The sequence below is a fragment of the Apostichopus japonicus genome, chromosome 22 (assembly GCF_037975245.1).
Source record: "Apostichopus japonicus isolate 1M-3 chromosome 22, ASM3797524v1, whole genome shotgun sequence".
In the NCBI taxonomy this organism is placed as follows: Eukaryota; Metazoa; Echinodermata; class Holothuroidea; order Aspidochirotida; family Stichopodidae; genus Apostichopus; species Apostichopus japonicus.
The window spans coordinates 130,539-150,562 of record NC_092582.1 but is presented as its reverse complement, the minus strand read 5'-3'; the positions used below and the strand labels follow the sequence as shown (position 1 = coordinate 150,562).

The following is a 20,024-nucleotide window of genomic DNA, read 5'->3' as shown; positions in this document are numbered from 1 at the left end:
ATGAATAATGTCTGTATACAAGTCCATTATCACCATAGAACTCCTGCAGTTGTTATAACATATAACAGCAAGTTTAAATGCCTAAACCTAGCTAAGAAATCACCTGAGGTAAGGTTGAGTGACAACCAGTAAATGCCTGTTGCCTGGGAATTAAACTATAATGTAGTAAAGAGACCTTGAAATGCTTGACCCAAGGATTATAACCCCATCTCATCTGAGACACATGCTGCTTGTCACAGGCATTATATTTAACCAGGAATGCAAGTTATAAAGGGATAGCAACTATGGAATAATAAAACATCAAGGGTAATAAAGTCACAAGAATTTTATAATCTTGTTGTACATAACATGTTGTAGATGCACAACAGGTAGACCTTGTTGTTTATTGTTGGTGGACTCAATGTATTGAATTGAATTGCGAAGGAACCAAATGTATCAAAGAAGGTTAACAAATGGTTTATCCTGTAGAGATGCTGTCCAATAGAATATAGCTTCTTGCAAGTTGAGCACAGGGTATGTACTGTATGCGAACACAGGGGGCGGGGGGGGGGCTGGTCAGAGGAGCAACTCCCCCCAATTTGACAAGTAGGAAGGAGGGGAGAGTATTTCTTCTCCCTCACTTTTTCAACTACACATTTTTACTTCACAGCTGTGCTAGATCATTTAACTAGGTCCTTTAAGTAAGAAATTTATATGTTTGCCAGGCAGTCAAATTATAAAGTTGCCTCATAATCTGTTGAATTATTCTCAAAATTTCAATCTAAACTCTAAAATGTTGACACAATAATCACAATTAAGACAATAAGTGAAATTTCAACAGCAGATCTTTAGGTATCAATTACAGTGTATATTTAAGAAATTCTCTTTTTTTATTTTAAGGTAAAAATCGAAACATCTCTAAACTTTGAGAAAGTTGATATTTTGAGACAAAACTAGTGAAATTGTAGTGAGAAAAGTCAATATTTTGATATAGATATATAAAATTTATGGAACAAGTTCCATATGAAAATATGTAAAATAAAGATATGAATACTTTGAAGGCAAACTTTTAATTAAAATGTACAATCAATATGATTAAAGTAAAAAAAAAGAGCAAAAAAGGCAACTAGTAAGTAATAGTGGCATTAATTTAGATAGATATGAAGGAGAGAAAATTGTAGACAAAGAGTCAAAATCATGGTATGATGGAAGAAAGTTTGAGAATCAAGTCAAAAGAGAGAGGGGAAAATGAATTCAAATTGATGGCTTGAGTGTAACACTTGTTTGAAATATTTCCTATGGAACCTATTTGCTCCTCTAGGCTTGGCTCCATATCATTAAGTAGATGGTAGAACAGGATGCTGTACCAGTAATGTTTTATCAGTGACTCTTTCCTTCCTGCTGGCAAGCTTAATCCTTTTTCAATCAAGCAACCAAGTAAATCTCTTTGCACCTTCCTCTTGTTGTGTTCACCTTCTAGCATCTTAAAGTAACCTAATCAGATTTTCATGGTTCTGAACAAACTAAGAAGTAAATGCAGATAATAATATTGAGTTCTGCAACAGAAGTATGTCAAGCAAATCATATGTACATGTGCATAAAAAGTTCTGTTAATGTAATGGTTGCATTAGTGTTGTGATGTGTTGTTTCATAGCTGGCAAATGCCTGTTAATATTCATATCAGTGCTCAAGCTACTGTAATCTAGACCTAGCCTTATTTTTATGTTTGGCAGAACTTGACTGTGTTATGTACTGTTACTGATATTACTAGCTTTACCCTTTTAGATCTTATACGATAGTTGTTTGGTTCATTCAGAGGTGCGCTTGTTATTACTTCATTGAATCTGGTGGGAATTAGATAAAATGCGATTGCACACATTTACAGTGAATTAGTGTCACCAACTGCTTTAATTAGTGAATTGGATCCAAGGTAGTCTAATTGATTTCAGTTAACACACTCAGTGTTCATGACATAAATTTCATAAATTTTGTCAATTTTGCAGACCACCTTTGGGATTAAGGTTAGGGTTAGGTGGGGGTTTACGGATTATTTTGATCTAACCTAGAAATTCAAGTTGACGAGTGGCTTTGAAGACTTTTTTTAGAACCACAAAATCCAACGATATTAAAAATTTACTTGTTGACTATTGAATACCCAGGGCTATTATTCAGTCATTATTGTATAAATAGAAATGACTTCCAACCGACCTACTTTAGAACATTTCATAGATGTAAACATATCTTGAGTCTAAGAGAGCTTTGATTTTTATTACTAGTCCATGAAAATGTTAAGGGTTATAGTCACATATTTGCATACTTTGTTAGTACACAAAGGAGTTAACCCAACATATTGTTGCCATGTGGTGATATGCAATAATAAAGAATATAAACTATGAAGAAAATATTTTAGTTATAGTACCGGAATATTGACCAAAAAAATCTGAAAACAAATAACTTACAGTACTGCAGACCACCAATACAGAGAAATGGTGTGTTATAAATAGACATTGACCATAACTATCAATATTGTCAGAAAATTCATCAGTTTGACAACCCTGCCTGCCAACTGTAAGGAATGATAAGAATTATCAGTTTTGTACTAAATTTACTAGAATTCAGCTGATGAAATGTACTGCTTTATAACAGAAAATCTTATGTATAAGATTATATGAGAAATTAGATGTAAAGATATAACAAGTCTAAAATTTGGATGATTACAGTAAAAGTAGGATGATTTTTAATTAATTCAACAAAAGTACTTTGCTATAAAACTGAAACCTACTGTAGCAATGATATTAATTTTGTCTTTTTCTTTTTTCATCTTTATTTATAGGGACCATCAGGACAAAAGGGCCAGAAAGGTGAAGCTGGAAACTTCCGTGTGGTAAGTTTGACTTGCTGACTTTATTCCTTTTGGAACAATACATATGGGTTAAACTTAACAAACATTCAGTGTGACATACCATCATCAAAAATGATTGACTGGAATGTATTATCTGCTGACGTGATGTACTCTGGAGGTCTTTAAACTTTAAATTGACAAAAGTAACCAGAAACATTGTGAACCATAATAGACTTGCAGCTAGAGACGCCATCTGTTTGATATATAACTATTGAAAATTCACACTGTCTCAGCTTTTCTTTATATTTTGTAGTCAATATCTTCCATATTGGTAATATTAATATGAAGGATCCGTATAGGAATCGGCCAAATTTCCCTTCAATGTAAGTTCCAGTTCATAAGTCTTATTCACACCAGCATCATACACCTAAACATGTGATAGTGCAACGTTATTTAAATTATGCATTCCAACACAAGAAAAATATCTCAATCTTTGTTTCAATAGACTTTATGTCTTGACATCAACATTTTGGGGATCAAAATGCATTTTCAATTCCTTGTCAATGGCAAAAGGAACCTATGTGTTAAAAGGCAGAATAACTAAAAAAATAGACCTTGTTTAAAGTTCATATTTGGTAAATAGATACCACTTGAAGAGTACAAAAACCTTTAGAAATTTATTAAAGTTTAAAGGTCATGTGGGATCAACTTAGGTGAAATTCTAGAAAAATCTCAGAAAGCCATGCTTTGATGATTTTCAGACTTGTGTGCAGCACTCCTCTTAGTGAGTAAAACCACCCTAATGTTTTGTATGGATGTCAAAGGTCATTTGAGGTAAATCTTGTTCACAGTCTGAAAACCTTGTAACATGACAATTCCAGAAAAAAGTTGAAATGGACTGTATACTCCATATGCAAGTTCACCCTCAGTGAACAGAAGGACCAATTTTTAAATTTTGTTAATTTATATTGAGGTTAACAGTTACCTGAGGTGTCAGCAGTAAGCAACATATGAAAACCTTATAAATGCAAATACATGAAAAACTACAACTAAGATTAATTTCTTACTTGATATGTAGGTCCATATGAGTGCAAGTATCTTGCTGGTTTATAATAACAGTACTTAGTAAATACTTGCAGAAACTTGATGGGAGGCTGTTCTGCTCAGTTTGTGTCACTATGATATCATTTGCATATTGTGAAACAACATTTCAAAAGTGTCCAAAAAATTAATTCTTTAATATGTTTCCATTTTTTAGAAATATATTTTATCATATTTTCCACTTTTCATGTTTACACAGGATGCATTTATAATTTAAAAAAAAATCTTGTCTGTTTTCTCTAACAGGAATATTCACCAGGGCCAGTGGGTCCACCAGGACCAAAGGTAAGTGGAAGCTGTGGACCAGAAAACTGAAATAATTTTGAAATCCATGAAACAACTGTCCCCTCCATACCAATACCGAAAGAATACTGCAAAAAGGAAGACTGACTCGTTTGCCTAACAGTGGGCAGAGCAAACAGGCTAAGTCTGTATAGATATTCTAGATAGCTAGAATGGTTATCATAATCATGTTGTAACAGGAATCAGGCTTTGACTAAATCACATTTAGGACACAGAGATTTACAACAAACAGTAACATTTTCTCAATTTCAGTGACAAATATTTGTACAGCAAGTTCAAAATTAAGAACAATTCAGTTGGGACAACAATGTTTCTCATGTTAGTTTTTGGATGTAGTTTTTCTCACAGAAAGACTTCTTGGATAACAGAATAGCATGGAGATTAAATTAAAGAAAACACACAAAGATGATATGATCAAATGATATTATAATGCAGTACGATTTAGTGCTGTGCTCCCTTACATGTTTCCTATATATACGCAATCTACAAACTGGTATAGTTTAAACAGTTTTAGGTTTGGTAGATCAGAGTGGGTATATATAGAATGATTTGGAAATACCCAAACCATTAATTGGGTTTGTCATGTGACTAAAAATTAAAGGGTCAAACCCTTAATTTTTCTTGAAAAGGCATAGCTGGTGGTTTTTTGACATCATCTAATCCGTTCAATTTCATGTTCCATTGAATATTTACACTTGTACCTCTCCATTAATGTATGACACTTTGTATTATTTTCTTTTGGGACTCGGTAAAACTTGTTCCTAAGCGCTCACGTGACTGCAGGTCACCCTGTGACGTACAAGTGCGGCGGGTCGGTTAAGGAATAATTTCGATCGAGCTATTCACTTCAGCACTAACACTACGCCAATACGACACTCTGTCATACTGTAAAGATCAAAATGCTAACGAGTTGTGTAGTAGGAGGTTGCAAAACACTTCTGAAAACCGAAATTTTAGTTTCTGTTCGTTTTCTAGTCATCAAACCGACGATAAACATCGCTGGCTTTGGATTAATTTTGTAAGTAGCACACGCAAAGACTTTCTCACTCCCAGGGTTTCCCACTGTCTGCAGGCGAATATATGTTCAGCGCACTTTGACACAAACACGTATTATAGACATTATTGTCTACGCAGTGGCCCTCTAAAGGTAAAGTCTCCCTGATTTTGATGCCTAAACTCATTAGCCACAATTTCCCCATTATTATAATGTGCAACGTCGTTCTCTTAAGCACAACCAATGACACTACCCACTTAGTGTTGCACACTAACACGTACGGACGATATGCATTGTACTCATGTAGATATTGTACTGAGACAGTAAAAGTTTTCAAATTTTTTAACTTTTCAAACTCATATGGAATATGGAATCTATCAGGCGCTATTTTTTTTTACGGTGGTGTTCCCTTCGCTTGTGTAGCGCTTTTGTGAAGTTGTGACTTTCTGAAAGCCTTACATTATGGCAGCAAGACTGAGACATACCCAAAGCTATTTATTTCGTGGATTCAATTAATATTGCATCCACTGACTAGAAACTAGCTGCAAACACGATTAATTACAACAACAAATGAAGAGATGTCGACATATTTCACAATGTAGGCATTTCAATTGCGACAAGACCGCAATATCCTACGGCACAGTATGTATACTGGCCTATAATAGCAGCGAATCTTGCGAAATATCACCAGATGTTTGGGCAGTTTTTGAACCAATATTTACTTTTAATTGAAGATTGCTACCCAAACTTAGTTAACAAATGTGTGAACAAATCTATACAACCAATTCTTTCTCTTGTAGCTGCATATTTATTGGAAGAGTGAAGTTAATAAATGATTCACTTTCTTAAGTTTGTGGAAAGTCCATTGTTATTGTTCACTTTCTTATGAGAAGTTCGTGGAAAGTCCATTGTTATTGTTTCGCGTTCACAGTACACTCTGCAGATTGATGTCACACGGTGACCTGTATGTTCATGAGCTTTCACGCAACACGTTTCTGGTCAGTGAGAATCTGCTAACTTTGAGATCAAATTTCTCTAATTTACTGTGTCTTACGACTTAACAGGAACCACAATATTGTTTGTGTTCTAAAATACTTTAGCATTTATGAGCAAATTAAAAAAGATTTTGTTTTTTGCCTCCAGCGATGCTTTTTAACTTCTAGTTAGAATAGATCATCATGTGCAGTGTATGGTAGTACGGTATATCATTGTTGAATGAAATGTTAAATATCATGAATTGTACACATACTAGTAGCTCAAGGCTTTCACATGGTAGTACGGTATGTATCATTGTGGAATGATACAATAAAGACCATGAAGGGTAAATTTATTTTAAAGGAATTATGTGCTTTCTCATTTAATTAATCTACAAAATTTATTTTAAAGTACTGTCACAAAAGTATGAAAAATGCCTTGTCATATTTGAAAATAGTATAAAGGAACCTGACCCCTAGGTACAATCAAAATTAATTTTAAAAGGCAAAAGTGCAAGAAATTTGAGAAATGTTCTTATTTATGAAAGAAAATTTGAGAAATGAAAATGACAAATGGTCACTTTTGGAAGTGATGTGGTTCTCTCTATCAGGATTTGTTCCTGTCAAGCTGTTCTGTGGTTTCCATCAGAGAGCTTAGGTCATATCCCACAGGGTTTACCTATCATTTATTTGCCAAGAAATAAAAAGTGTCTGTCCTGAAAACTACCAGTTTGGTTAATATTTATTGTACCATGAATCACCAAGTATGGTAACCATCAAAAGGAAATTATCCACAACTGTCTCCTTAAAACCAGAATCTATTTCTAGAGAGGAAGTGTAATGAATGACCTAGTTAAGGCAAATATCTTTATGAGTAAAGCAATGTGTGAACTTTGCAGACATCAACAACATCAGTAGAAAAGCTCCCACCTCGCTCAACTGGCTTCCATGTGGCAACCCCCATGTCAGAAGCACAGTTTTATAATTATAATAAATGCATCTTCAAAAACAAATACATTCAATGATGTGATGTGCAGTTTTAATTAATGAAGCTGTTTAGTGTGTTCTGTAATGAACATGGACTCCTCAAAACATTGACCAAGCAGTAGATGCATTTCGAAAGTAGAGTCTTACAATGTCATACCTTTACCTGTGCAGCATTCCAACTCACTTTGTTCCCCCGCCTCGCCAACAACTGTTGTCATGTAATGTTTCTCATTGGAATCATTACCTACAGTATCTTAAAATGTCTGCACTCTTGTAACAATATACAGTTGCACCTAGCAAAGAGTGTTTTGGGCAAGGAAGATTACTGGAAAAAGTTTTCTTTACTAAACACTTCAGATTTCTGTCAAAATGCCTTAGCAAAGACAAATCCTATTCAGAGGGATGACTTTTTGGTTCAGTTCCTTTGCGATCGTGCTGGCGTGTGTGTTTTTTTGTATGTGTTTGAGGACTTGAACAAAAGAATTGCAGGTCCTCTGATGTGATTTTCTAAAGAATCACCATGTCCTCGCAAGAATTATATTGTTAAGGGGTATTATTAAGGTAAGGGTACATGGTTTTAAACAATGGAATAGACAATGGGGTTCTTGGTCTCAATGTAAAACACAGCTGGGTGTGTGTTTGTGGATGTGACGGCTAGCTTGTAAACACGATATCTCAACAACCACAAGTTGAGTCAATCTCATGCTTGGTAGGTTGAAGTCCCATGATGTGTTCATGCGCCCAATTGTCTTTGGTGCCCATCTCATAAATATTAATGAGTGGGTGGACCTTAATATAAATATCTTAAAATGGCAATATCTCTTCAACTGTATGTCCAATGTAGTTCATACTTGGTATAGTGATGAAACTACATAGTAAGTACGAATTCTTGCAACAACAACAGTTACATCATTAATAGTCATGAGTGGGTGGGGCTTAATGGGATATCGTGGAAAACGTTTGTAAACACGATATCTCAATAAACACATTTTGAATCAATGTCATACTTGGTAGATAGATGCCCCATGATGTGTAGATAGATGCCCCATGATGTGTAGATAGATGCCCCATGATGTGTAGATAGATGCCCCATGATGTGTAGATGTGCCCAATTGTTTTTGGTTTCCATCTCATGAATATAAATGAGTGGGCAAGGCTTATCAGAAAATTCTTAAAATGTCAATATCTCTTCAACCGTATGTCTGATTCAGATGATACATCGTATGGTGATTTAACTACATAGTATGTACATGTTCTTTGTAACAACAATTTACCTCATCAATAGTTATGGATGGTGGGGTTCAATGGGAAATTGTCAAAAATACCTTGTTAACCAGATATCTCAACAACAAATTGAATCAATGTAATTGTTCTTCATTCTCATCTCATGAATATTAATGAAAAAATTTGGTTGATACTGGTATGGTGATGTTGGTACATAATAAGCAAATTTTCATGATGTCTCCAAGTTTATGTCATTAATGTTCATCAAATTCCAAGAAATGGCTTTAAAACACAAGAAAATAACCAAATGTTCCCATGGTTTTCATCCTTGGCATATTAAGTTTGTCACCCTACATTCATACAATCAACCATGTTGTTTTGTGTGTGCTTCTCATGAATATTGATCAGTGAACATAAATTTTTTAGATTTCTCTGAAATAGTATATCTTATTAGCTTGATACATGTTCTTACATAATACATTGTCAGTAATTGATGTAATGTAATTATTAGTAAAATTTCACTTCATGAATATTCATGCGTGTATCTGTTTTTGGTTTCAATGATAATCGAAACCTATGCATCCATGATGGCGAGTGTGGGTGTGTGTGTGAGTGCGTTTGTGATGCCCAGCTTGTAAGCACGATATCTCAAGAAGGGAAGGTCAAACCAATTTCATATTTAGTGTGTAGAAGTACCACAATGCATTTTTGCATTCTGGTTATATTCTGTCACAGAATAGACTTGTCAACATGATAACTTATTGCTGGTACCTTCCTTTATATGTTGCTGCTTTAGTCAATACATAATCCCTCTTCATTTTGTTGTGCACAAGTTCATCAATATTAACATGTATGGCTTACCACACTATGAATGTGTTAAGGTATTGGAACCACTTAGCATTTCCTTCTTCTCGTTAATTTGTAACAGTTCATTTAATGTTTTGTTAATGTATTAAAATTAATTTATTCATATTCTAGAACTACAATTGCAAGGTAGATGCATAGACTACAAATATTTACTCTCCATTGTTAATAATCATTGAGTATTTTGCTCTTTCTCATCTCTCTAGGGCTTCCCTGGGCCACCAGGGCCAAGCGGACCTCGTGGAGGACCAGGACCTAAGGGTGAATCTGTAAGTTTTCATTTCTGATTGTAAAGTTCCATACAAAGTCAAAGGAACCTTCAAATCTCAGAAGTTGTGGCTTCAAGGGGTTGAACAAAGAAAGGTGGTATTTTCATCCAGGAGCAATCCACATGTACTGCACTTTAATAACTTTTCATATTGTGAAACAAACCTTGCATATTAAGGGAATATTGTTCAATGGAATACTGTGTGATGTGTAAAGATGTATAAGCTATTTAAGCCAATAGTCCATATAGTAGTTGTTTAGACAAGTCAAATTTCTGTAAATGTTACTGCCCACTGGATAGAATATACTGAATATTCTGAAAATACAGAATATGCTGAATGATTAGATACGAAGTATTCTGAAGGATTATTTTGTTCTGTTAAATATTATATTGTTTGATGACATTACTTGGTGTGCTGACTGATCTTCTGTTCTGTTTGATATGATATAGAATATGCTGAATGATTAGATACAAAGTATTCTGAAGGATTATTTTGTTCTGTTAAATATTATATTGTTTGATGACATAAATATTGTTTGATGACATAACTTGGTGTGCTGACTGATCTTCTGTTCTGTTTGATATTATATAAAAGATATCGTATGATAAGATACAAAGTATGCTGAAGAATTTTTGTTCTGTTTGATATTACAGGGTCGTCCTGGTCGTGATGGCTTAGATGGTGCACCTGGGGTCAGAGGTCCACCTGGTGTAAGCAGTGTCATGCCAGTAAGTACATTGATCTCAGATACATTTTTCCTGTCATTTTCCTTCTGTGATGTAAATAATTGCTCCCATTTGAAATAATTTCCAGGCATGCAGAATGTTTGGATACCTTTTGACTCATTAGGAGTGCCCTTTTCTTTTACTCGCTAATGTGTTCATATCGGCTTAGTAAAAGCTTGACCGCGGCTGTGAATACAAGTGAATTCCAGTTGCACTGCTATGAAGTAACTTAGTGTAACAACAGTAATACATCAGTGAATTCCAGTTGCACTGCTATGAAGTAACTTAGTGTAACAACAGTAATACAAGTGAATTCCAGTTGCACTGCTATGAAGTAACTTAGTGTAACAACAGTAATACATCAGTGAATTCCAGTTGCACTGCTATGAAGTAACTTAGTGTAACAACAGTAATACAAGTGAATTCCAGTTGCACTGCTATGAAGTAACTTAGTGTAACAACAGTAATACATCAGTGAATTCCAGTTGCACTGCTATGAAGTAACTTAGTGTAACAACAGTAATACATCAGTGAATTCCAGTTGCACTGCTATGAAGTAACTTAGTGTAACAACAGTAATACATCAGTGAATTCCAGTTGCACTGCTATGAAGTAACTTAGTGTAACAACAGTAATACAAGTGAATTCCAGTTGCACTGCTATGAAGTAACTTAGTGTAACAACAATAATACATCAGTGAATTCCAGTTGCACTGCTATGAACTAAGTTAGTGTAACAACAGTAATACATCAGTGAATTCCAGTTGCACTGCTATGAACTAAGTTAGTGTAACAACAGTAATACATCAGTGAATTCCAGTTGCACTGCTTTGAAGTAAGTTAGTGTAACAACAGTAATACATCAGTGAATTCCAGTTGCACTGCTATGAAGTAACTTAGTGTAACAACAGTAATACATCAGTGAATTCCAGTTGCACTGCTTTGAAGTAACTTAGTGTAACAACAGTAATACATCAGTGAATTCCAGGTGCACTGCTATGAAGTAACTTAGTGTAACAACAGTAATACATCAGTGAATTCCAGTTGCACTGCTATGAAGTAACTTAGTGTAACAACAGTAATACATCAGTGAATTCCAGGTGCACTGCTATGAAGTAACTTAGTGTAACAACAGTAATACATCAGTGAATTCCAGGTGCACTGCTATGAACTAAGTTAGTGTAACAACAGTAATACATCAGTGAATTCCAGTTGCACTGCTATGAAGTAACTTAGTGTAACAACAATAAGAATTTTGTGGACAGCAACTGAACTTTGTTGGAAAAACAGCCACTTCTCACTCACTGTCTCAACTTATATGGTTTTTCTAAACCTCACTGATTCCACGATGCCATAACGACATACATAACTAGCTTATCTATTCAAATCTTACTTCAAATGGTGGCATAAAAGTCGAAAAAATTTACAACTTTGAACGTTGTTTTCTCAAAGATATTTTCTGTTGGGTTCCAAATAAACCTCGCCCATAATATTCAAAAGGTACGAACGTCATTGACCAATAACATAATACAACACCATGCTTGATTTGTGTAGATTGTCTATGGCAGTTGTACCAGCTGGAAGCTGTTAGAGTACCAGCTTGCTGGTTGTACCAAGTTACCGACCCGACATTTTGAATCTATATATAGCAACGGCTCATAACTAAACCTGCATGTCTGATTGGTTGAATTCAAACTAGTGGGTTGGGGGAACTGTATGTGATTAATATTAAATGTGTAATTTGTCGGAGGACACTTTTCTCATTATCTGCAAATGTCCTTAATTACTCGCCAATTAACGCTTTTGGCAGGGAAAAAACTTGGCTAATATCTTTGCTTGCTGTTTTGTGATATATGTAAAAAACTTGATGCACTTGTCAAAAAAGTGGAAAACGGCAACCAAACGCAAAATGCTGCTTTAAGCTATGACAAACAGTTAAGTCATGAACCATACAATATTTTGAATACTCAGGGTGACTAGTAACTTTATTCAGCTAGTGTACCACCAGAGAAAAACTTAAAATATTAATGATTCAATATCGTCACTTGCAAATGTTTGTTTTGTCATCCATCAGTTGGTGCAATTAAGGGTTCCCAGATGATATGCTGGTGTCAATGACACACTTTATGAATGTGCTAACATAAAATAAAAATAAGCTAGAATATGCTAAAAAAAGTACTGTGAAATGCTTAACTTTGAACCAGTTGTGCAATAAAGAACACAGGTCTTCCTTTGCAAGTGGAATGTTATTATCTGAAGAAAGAAAAGTGAGTATTTGTTTCAATATCACACATAGTATTTCTATCCAATTTGTTGCATCAAACTTGTAGCATCTACTTTAATGCCAAGAAGTCAAATAAATTAAATTCCAGTCAGAAATGATTGGATATCGTCAAGCCAAATTACCATTAATATATTGTCAAGTAACATGGCATTTATATCACCAAGTCAAGGGGGTTTAGAAAATGTGACTTGAGTGTAAGTCAAGTCCAAGTCCTGACTTGAGTCAACAATACCACTATTGGTAGTGTGTGTGGGATAGCAGCCAGGTTTATAATCCTGGCTCCTTAAATAAACAACTAGACACTTCTAACTTAATTCAAATATCAGATATTTCTCGGGTTTTGTCAATTTTGCAAGTGCATATCTGACACATCAACACATTAGCTCTAGTGCCAAGGTCCAAACATTTCTCAGCATAGGTGTAAATGTTTCTTTGCCAAAGCCAATAATATATTTCTCAAGGACGTGTAGCTGTAGTTGGTATGTCACACTAGGAGTCTGTCTTTTTGTACAGGTGAACTACACTGTATATTGAATATTCACGTAGGTACTCTCTCTTAACATTCACTCAATGGTTTGTTCCATGTGCTACAGAACACCTGGACATAATTACAGAGTCAATGTGTTTGCTGTTAGTACATCCGGACAAAAAGAAAAAAAAAACCCAGTTAGATTGAGTTGATTGGATGAAATGACATATGTAATATTATACAATGGGTGGTCTAAGGTAACCTCTATATAAAATGAGTAACTCACAGGGTGCACAGTAGTAAAGCATCACCCGATTATTGACTTCTCATTTCAAATGTAACACCTGCTGGTATCATAGACACTTTTGTAGGATTTGAAGGTATTTAATATCGTATAGGATTGTATCATGCCTTTATAATCTCCAAACTGTGTGCGGCAGAGACATTCTAGATATATGAATGTGTGAGCCATTGAACCATGTGGTAGAGACATAGTGTATGAGTCACTCTTTGTATGAGACACTCTATATGTAGCAGTCATTCTAACAATTAGACATTCTATCTGTGTAAGACATTGATCGATATTTAATATGTATGAGCCACTCTATATAGATTAGCCATTCTATATGTAGGAGACATTGGACCATTCTGTATAAAAAGTATACATGTATGTATGTATACATGTATGAGACATTCTATGTATGAGGCATTCTGTATGTATGAGACATTCTATATGAATCATTCTATACATGTATGAGCCATTCTATATGTAGGAGACATTGGACCATTCTGTATACATGTATGAGACATTCTATGTATGAGGCATTCTGTATGTATGAGACATTCTATATGAATCATTCTATACATGTATGAGACATTCTGTATGTATGAGACATTCTGTATGTATGAGACATTCTATATGAATCATTTTATACATGTATGAGCCATTCCTTATGTATGACCAACAAAAGGTTAATATAACATGATGTGATGACATGATTTGACCCTACTTTTAAAGAAACAGATTCTTGTGGTATTGTGGAGTAGGAAAAATGCAAAAAGGCTATAGAACAGAGACAGAATATGATAAGAAAGAAACACACACATAAGGAACAAAAACACCACATAAGAAAAACAAAAACACCACATAAGGGTTGCAGAACAGAGAACTGTAAGATTTGCATACAATTTGTTAGTACTCATGTAAACCGCATGCATTTAGCCTACAGACAAAGCACAATGATAAGGTTACTCTTCTTGTATTGTTAGACATTTTTGTTAGCTTACATTCCTCCCCTACTATCTCCCATTGCAATTTTAGGTGTTATTTACAATTGTTATTTGCCTCAATTGGGGGTTCAGATGTGTCTCCCTGTAGTCAGCTCAAGTGAATCAATTGTTCGCTATTCTGTCCCAGTAGATCGTGGGATGACAATGATTTGCAATGCAAAACTTCATCTGAAACTAACACATCAGTTTTCACAATCATCTCAAATTATCTTCTAAACGTTACAGCACCATATCCAAGTTAGAGATATCAATATCATTTTGTTATTTGGCCTACATTTGAAGATCCGCACTGCCGTTCATTGTTCACCACTACCCACTCTTTCACCTTTCAATGTTATTAGTCTGGAACATTAGCATGTGTGTTACGTTATCAATTCACCAAGCCTAGCAAAGGAAACAAGCGTGGAAAGTTAATTTGATTTGGGGAATTTCTAATTAATCTTGGAATATATTGTTTGGAAACACAACATTTGGTTGTTAAAGGTTCTGATTAGAAACAATACATTTGTTTTTATAATTTAGCTGTGCTGTATGTGGTGACAATAGAGTCTATATCTGTACTGTATGTGGTGACAGTAGTCTATATCTGTACTTTATGTGGTGACAGTAGAGTATAAATCTGTGCTGTATTTGGTGACAATAGAGTATAAATCTGTACTTTATGTGGTGACAGTAGTCTATATCTGTACTTTTTGTGGTGACAGTAGTCTATATCTGTACTATATGTGGTGACAGTAGTCTATATCTGTACTTTATGTGGTGACAGTAGTCTATATCTGTACTTTTTGTGGTGACAATAGAGTCTACATCTGTACTTTATGTGGTGACAGTAGTCTATATCTGTACTTTATGTGGTGACAGTAGTCTATATCTGTACTTTTTGTGGTGACAATAGAGTCTACATCTGTACTTTATGTGGTGACAGTAGTCTATATCTGTACTTTATGTGGTGACAGTAGAGTATAAATCTGTGCTGTATTTGGTGACAATAGAGTATAAATCTGTACTTTATATGGTGACAATAGAGTATAAATCTGTACTTTATGTGGTGACAGTAGTCTATATCTGTACTGTATGTGGTAACAGTAGTCTATATCTGTACTATATGTGGTGACAATAGAGTATAAATCTATACTTTATATGGTGACAATAGAGTCTATATGTGTACTTTATATGGTGACAGTAGAGTATTATAAATCTGTACTTTATGTGGTGACAGTAGAGTATAAATCTGTACTTTATGTGGTGACAGTAGTCTATATCTGTACTTTATGTGGTGACAGTAGTCTATATCTATACTATATGTGGTGACAGTAGAGTATAAGTCTGTACTTTATGTGGTGACAAAAGTCTATATCTGTACTTTGTGTGGTGACAGTAGTCTATATATGTACTTTTTGTGGTGACAGTAGTCTATATCTGTACTTTATGTGGTGACAGTAGTCTATATCTGTACTATATGTGGTGACAGTAGAGTATAAGTCTGTACTTTATGTGGTGACAGTAGAGTATAAATCTGTACTTTGTGTGGAGACAGTAGTCTATATCTGTACTTTATGTGGTAACAGTAGTCTATATCTGTTTTTTATGTTGTGACAGTAGTCTATATCTGTACTTTATGTGGTGACAATAGAGTATAAATCTGTAGTTTATGTGGTGACAGTAGAGTATAAATCTGTACTTTATGTGGTGACAGTAGTCTATATCTGTACTTTATGTGGTGACAGTAGTCTATATCTGTACAATATGTGGTGACAATAGAGTATAAATCTGTACTTTATATGGTGACAATAGGGTATAAATCTGTACTTTATTTGGTGACAGTAGTCTATATCTGTACTTTATGTGGTGACAGTAGTCTATATCTGTACTATATGTGGTGACAGTAGAGTATAAGTCTGTACTTTATGTGGTGACAGTAGTCTATATCTGTACTTTGTGTGGTGACAGTAGTCTATATATGTACTTTTTGTGGTGACAGTAGTCTATATCTGTACTTTATGTGGTGACAGTAGTCTATATCTGTACTATATGTGGTGACAGTAGAGTATAAATCTGTACTTTATGTGGTGACAATAGAGTATAAATCTGTACTTTATGTGGTGACAGTAGAGTATAATTCTGTACTTTATGTGGTGACAGTAGTCTATATCTGTACTTTTTGTGGTGACAGTAGTCTATATCTGTTTTTTTATGTTGTGACAGTAGTCTATATCTGTACTATATGTGGTGACAGTAGAGTATAAATCTGTACTTTATGTGGTGACAGTAGAGTATAAATCTGTACTTTATGTGGTGACAGTAGAGTATAAATCTGTACTTTGTGTGGAGACAGTAGTCTATATCTGTACTTTATGTGGTAACAGTAGTCTATATCTGTTTTTTATGTTGTGACAGTAGTCTATATCTGTACTTTATGTGGTGACAATAGAGTATAAATCTGTAGTTTATGTGGTGACAGTAGAGTAAAAATCTGTACTTTATGTGGAGACAGTAGTCTATATCTGTACTTTATGTGGTGACAGTAGTCTATATCTGTACTATATGTGGTGACAATAGAGTATAAATCTGTACTTTATATGGTGACAATAGAGTATAAATCTGTACTTTATATGGTGACAGTAGTCTATATCTGTACTTTATGTGGTGACAGTAGTCTATATCTGTACTTTATGTGGTGACAGTAGTCTATATCTGTACTTTATATGGTGACAGTAGAGTATAAATCTGTACTTTATGTGGTGACAGTAGTCTATATCTGTACTTTATGTGGTGACAGTAGTCTATATCTGTACTTTATATGGTGACAGTAGAGTATAAATCTGTACTTTATGTGGTGACAGTAGTCGTATCTATACTATATGTGGTGACAGTAGTCGTATCTGTACTATATGTGGTGACAATAGAGTATAAATCTGTACTTTATATGGTGACAGTAGAGTATAAATCTGTACTTTGTGTGGTGACAGTAGTCTATATCTGTACTTTATGTGGTGACAGTAGTCTATATCTGTACTTTAATGGTGACAGTAGTCTATATCTGTACTTTATATGGTGACAGTAGAGTATAAATCTGTACTTTATATGGTGACAGTAGAGTATAAATCTGTACTTTATGTGGTGACAGTAGTCTATATCTGTACTGTATGTGGTGACAGTAGTCGTATCTGTACTATATGTGGTGACAATAGAGTATAAATCTGTACTTTATATGGTGACAGTAGAGTATAAATCTGTACTTTGTGTGGTGACAGTAGTCTATATCTGTACTTTATGTGGTGACAGTAGTCTATATCTGTACTTTAATGGTGACAGTAGTCTATATCTGTACTTTATATGGTGACAGTAGAGTATAAATCTGTACTTTATATGGTGACAGTAGAGTATAAATCTGTACTTTATGTGGTGACAGTAGTCTATATCTGTACTGTATGTGGTGACATTAGAGTATAAATCTGTACTTTATGTGGTGACAGTAGTCGTATCTGTACTATATGTGGTGACAGTAGAGTCTAAATCTGTACTTTGTGTGGTGACAGTAGTCTATATCTGTACTTTATGTGGTGACAGTAGTCTATATCTGTACTGTATGTGGTGACAGTGGAGTTTAAATCTCTGCTGTATGTGGTGACAGTAAGAGTCTAAATCATATATGTTGTGGGAATTATTGTGATATTGAAAGGTGCATGCATATCTTGTGCGAAATGATGCACAAAACAACCATATAGGGATAATATAATGTACATGGCACAGCAACTGGCATATTGATCCTCACTGCAAGAAGGTCAAAGTTTTATTAAATTACATCTTTAAATTCTTATCTCAGTGGGATATATGCCCTTCCATCAAGGGAGTAAAACACTAAATTTAACTGCCAGTAAAAAAAGAAAAGTTTTCTTATTCGTTAGTTTAAAACATTTCTGAAAGATCTAGACCAGCTAAGCCTGAGGCAAACATGAATCAATTTTGATGTACAATATTTTGTAGCAATTATCACTCCATTGTACTGTACAAAAAGATGAATCCATGGGATGAAGGAATTGATTGCTGTAAGATTCCAGTTCCACTAGGTGCATATTAGGGTGTGGTTTTGTTATGAGTGGGTGGCCACTATGATGTTATAGAAAAATAGGAATGGACCTGGAGACAGGTCAGATGAAGAAATGATAGTAAAGCTTTCCAGAATTGAACTTGCCTCTTTCAATTAAGTATCTGGTGGGTTTAATCACTTCAATAGTAAAAGCATATGGTGACCAATGTCAAATCCTTTCAAGTGGTTTCTGAACCTAGAAGTAAGAGAGATAGAAGGAGAGAGTGTGTTCTGCACTACATGGAAAGTCAATAAGTCAGTCTAAAGTGACATAGGATGAATTATTAGGTTTGACTTAAAACAACTTCTGAAAGCATACAAAGTATTGTTGCTGTTGTCATGGTACATGTGATGTTTCTCTCCAATAGTATAAGTTTTTACCTAACAGATGATCATTTATTCTTGTGTAATCTGTCCATCAAATTTAGTGCAGGAGCAGTTTGATGAAAAAAAAAATATATATACATAAAAATCACCTGGAAAATAGGCTACTTTCTGATTGTTCTGAATTCTTTTCAGTTATTTTGCTCTATTGGCCCTCTGCCAACCTATTTGAAAGTGTTGTTGAGCATTATAACATGCATTTTATATGAGTTTTCTTTTATTATTTTTAAACAGCAACAAATCGTCCAGATGATTGCGAGTACTGCCGGAGATAAAGGTCCAGCCTCCGCGGCCAATCTCCAAGCAATTACACAAGTTCTCCAAGAACAGCGGGTAATATTTCATTGAACTTAAAGCGATTATTATTTTGGGATTACTATTGATTCTTCACTTCAAAATCTGCACTAAATATAGGAGACTAAGAAAACAGAAACAATTACAAACAGTTTATCTGGTGTCACAAAAGAAATAAAATTAAAGGGAAGGGCAGACTTGACAAAGATGATGCATTTTCATGTTCTGTAGTTGCTGATTTCTTTGTACTTCATAGGTTACTACTTTAAAGTAATATCATTGCATTCAAATCTCTTGATATCTTCTAACTGTTACACTGCAAGAATATTTTAACACAAGCTCAGAAGTAACATATTTCAAGTTCACAAGATAGCAGCATTAGAATGGTGTCAAATATTAATAATAATAATAGTTTGCTTATAGATTATTTTATTTTTCTGAATATCAGATTGCCATGCGAGGAGAGCGGGGTCCATTGGGCCTCACCGGTAGACCTGGTCCAATGGTAAGTCATTGAGTATACTAAATATATCACTTCAGCTGACTTCATATTCAGATATATTTAGTTATAGTTATATTCTATATTTACTAAGTGTTAAATTCAGATATATATAGTTATAGTTATATTCTATATTTACTAAGGGTTAGGGTTAGGGTTAATGGTATGTCATTGAGTATACTAAATATATCACTTCAGCTGACTTTATATTTAGATATATTTAGTTATAGTTATATTCTATATTTACTAAGGGTTAGGGTTAGGGTTAGGGTTAATGGTATGTCATTGAGTATACTAAATATATCACTTCAGCTGACTTGTACTAGTACTCTCTTCTATAATTGAATCAAGCAAAACAGTCATTTTATGCTTTTGTGGAATTTCTTTCTTTGAAAAAACTATTGCTCAAATCAGGACTGCAAACCAATATAACTAGAATGCACTTTTGTTGTA

General features: G+C 34.4%; 1 protein-coding gene across 2 annotated transcripts in view; it reads left to right on the top strand.

Moving 5' to 3' along the window:
• The window catches only part of LOC139964225 (uncharacterized), a 184,854-nt gene that overhangs the window by 70,535 nt on the left and 94,295 nt on the right, over nt 1–20,024 (top strand). For both annotated transcript variants that reach the window (XM_071965669.1, XM_071965668.1), the window contains exons 7-12: nt 2,813–2,863; nt 4,169–4,207; nt 9,475–9,537; nt 10,191–10,265; nt 19,013–19,111; nt 19,521–19,577. In XM_071965669.1, the coding sequence (XP_071821770.1) occupies nt 2,813–2,863; nt 4,169–4,207; nt 9,475–9,537; nt 10,191–10,265; nt 19,013–19,111; nt 19,521–19,577 (384 nt within the window). The remainder of the gene's footprint in view (nt 1–2,812; nt 2,864–4,168; nt 4,208–9,474; nt 9,538–10,190; nt 10,266–19,012; nt 19,112–19,520; nt 19,578–20,024) is intronic.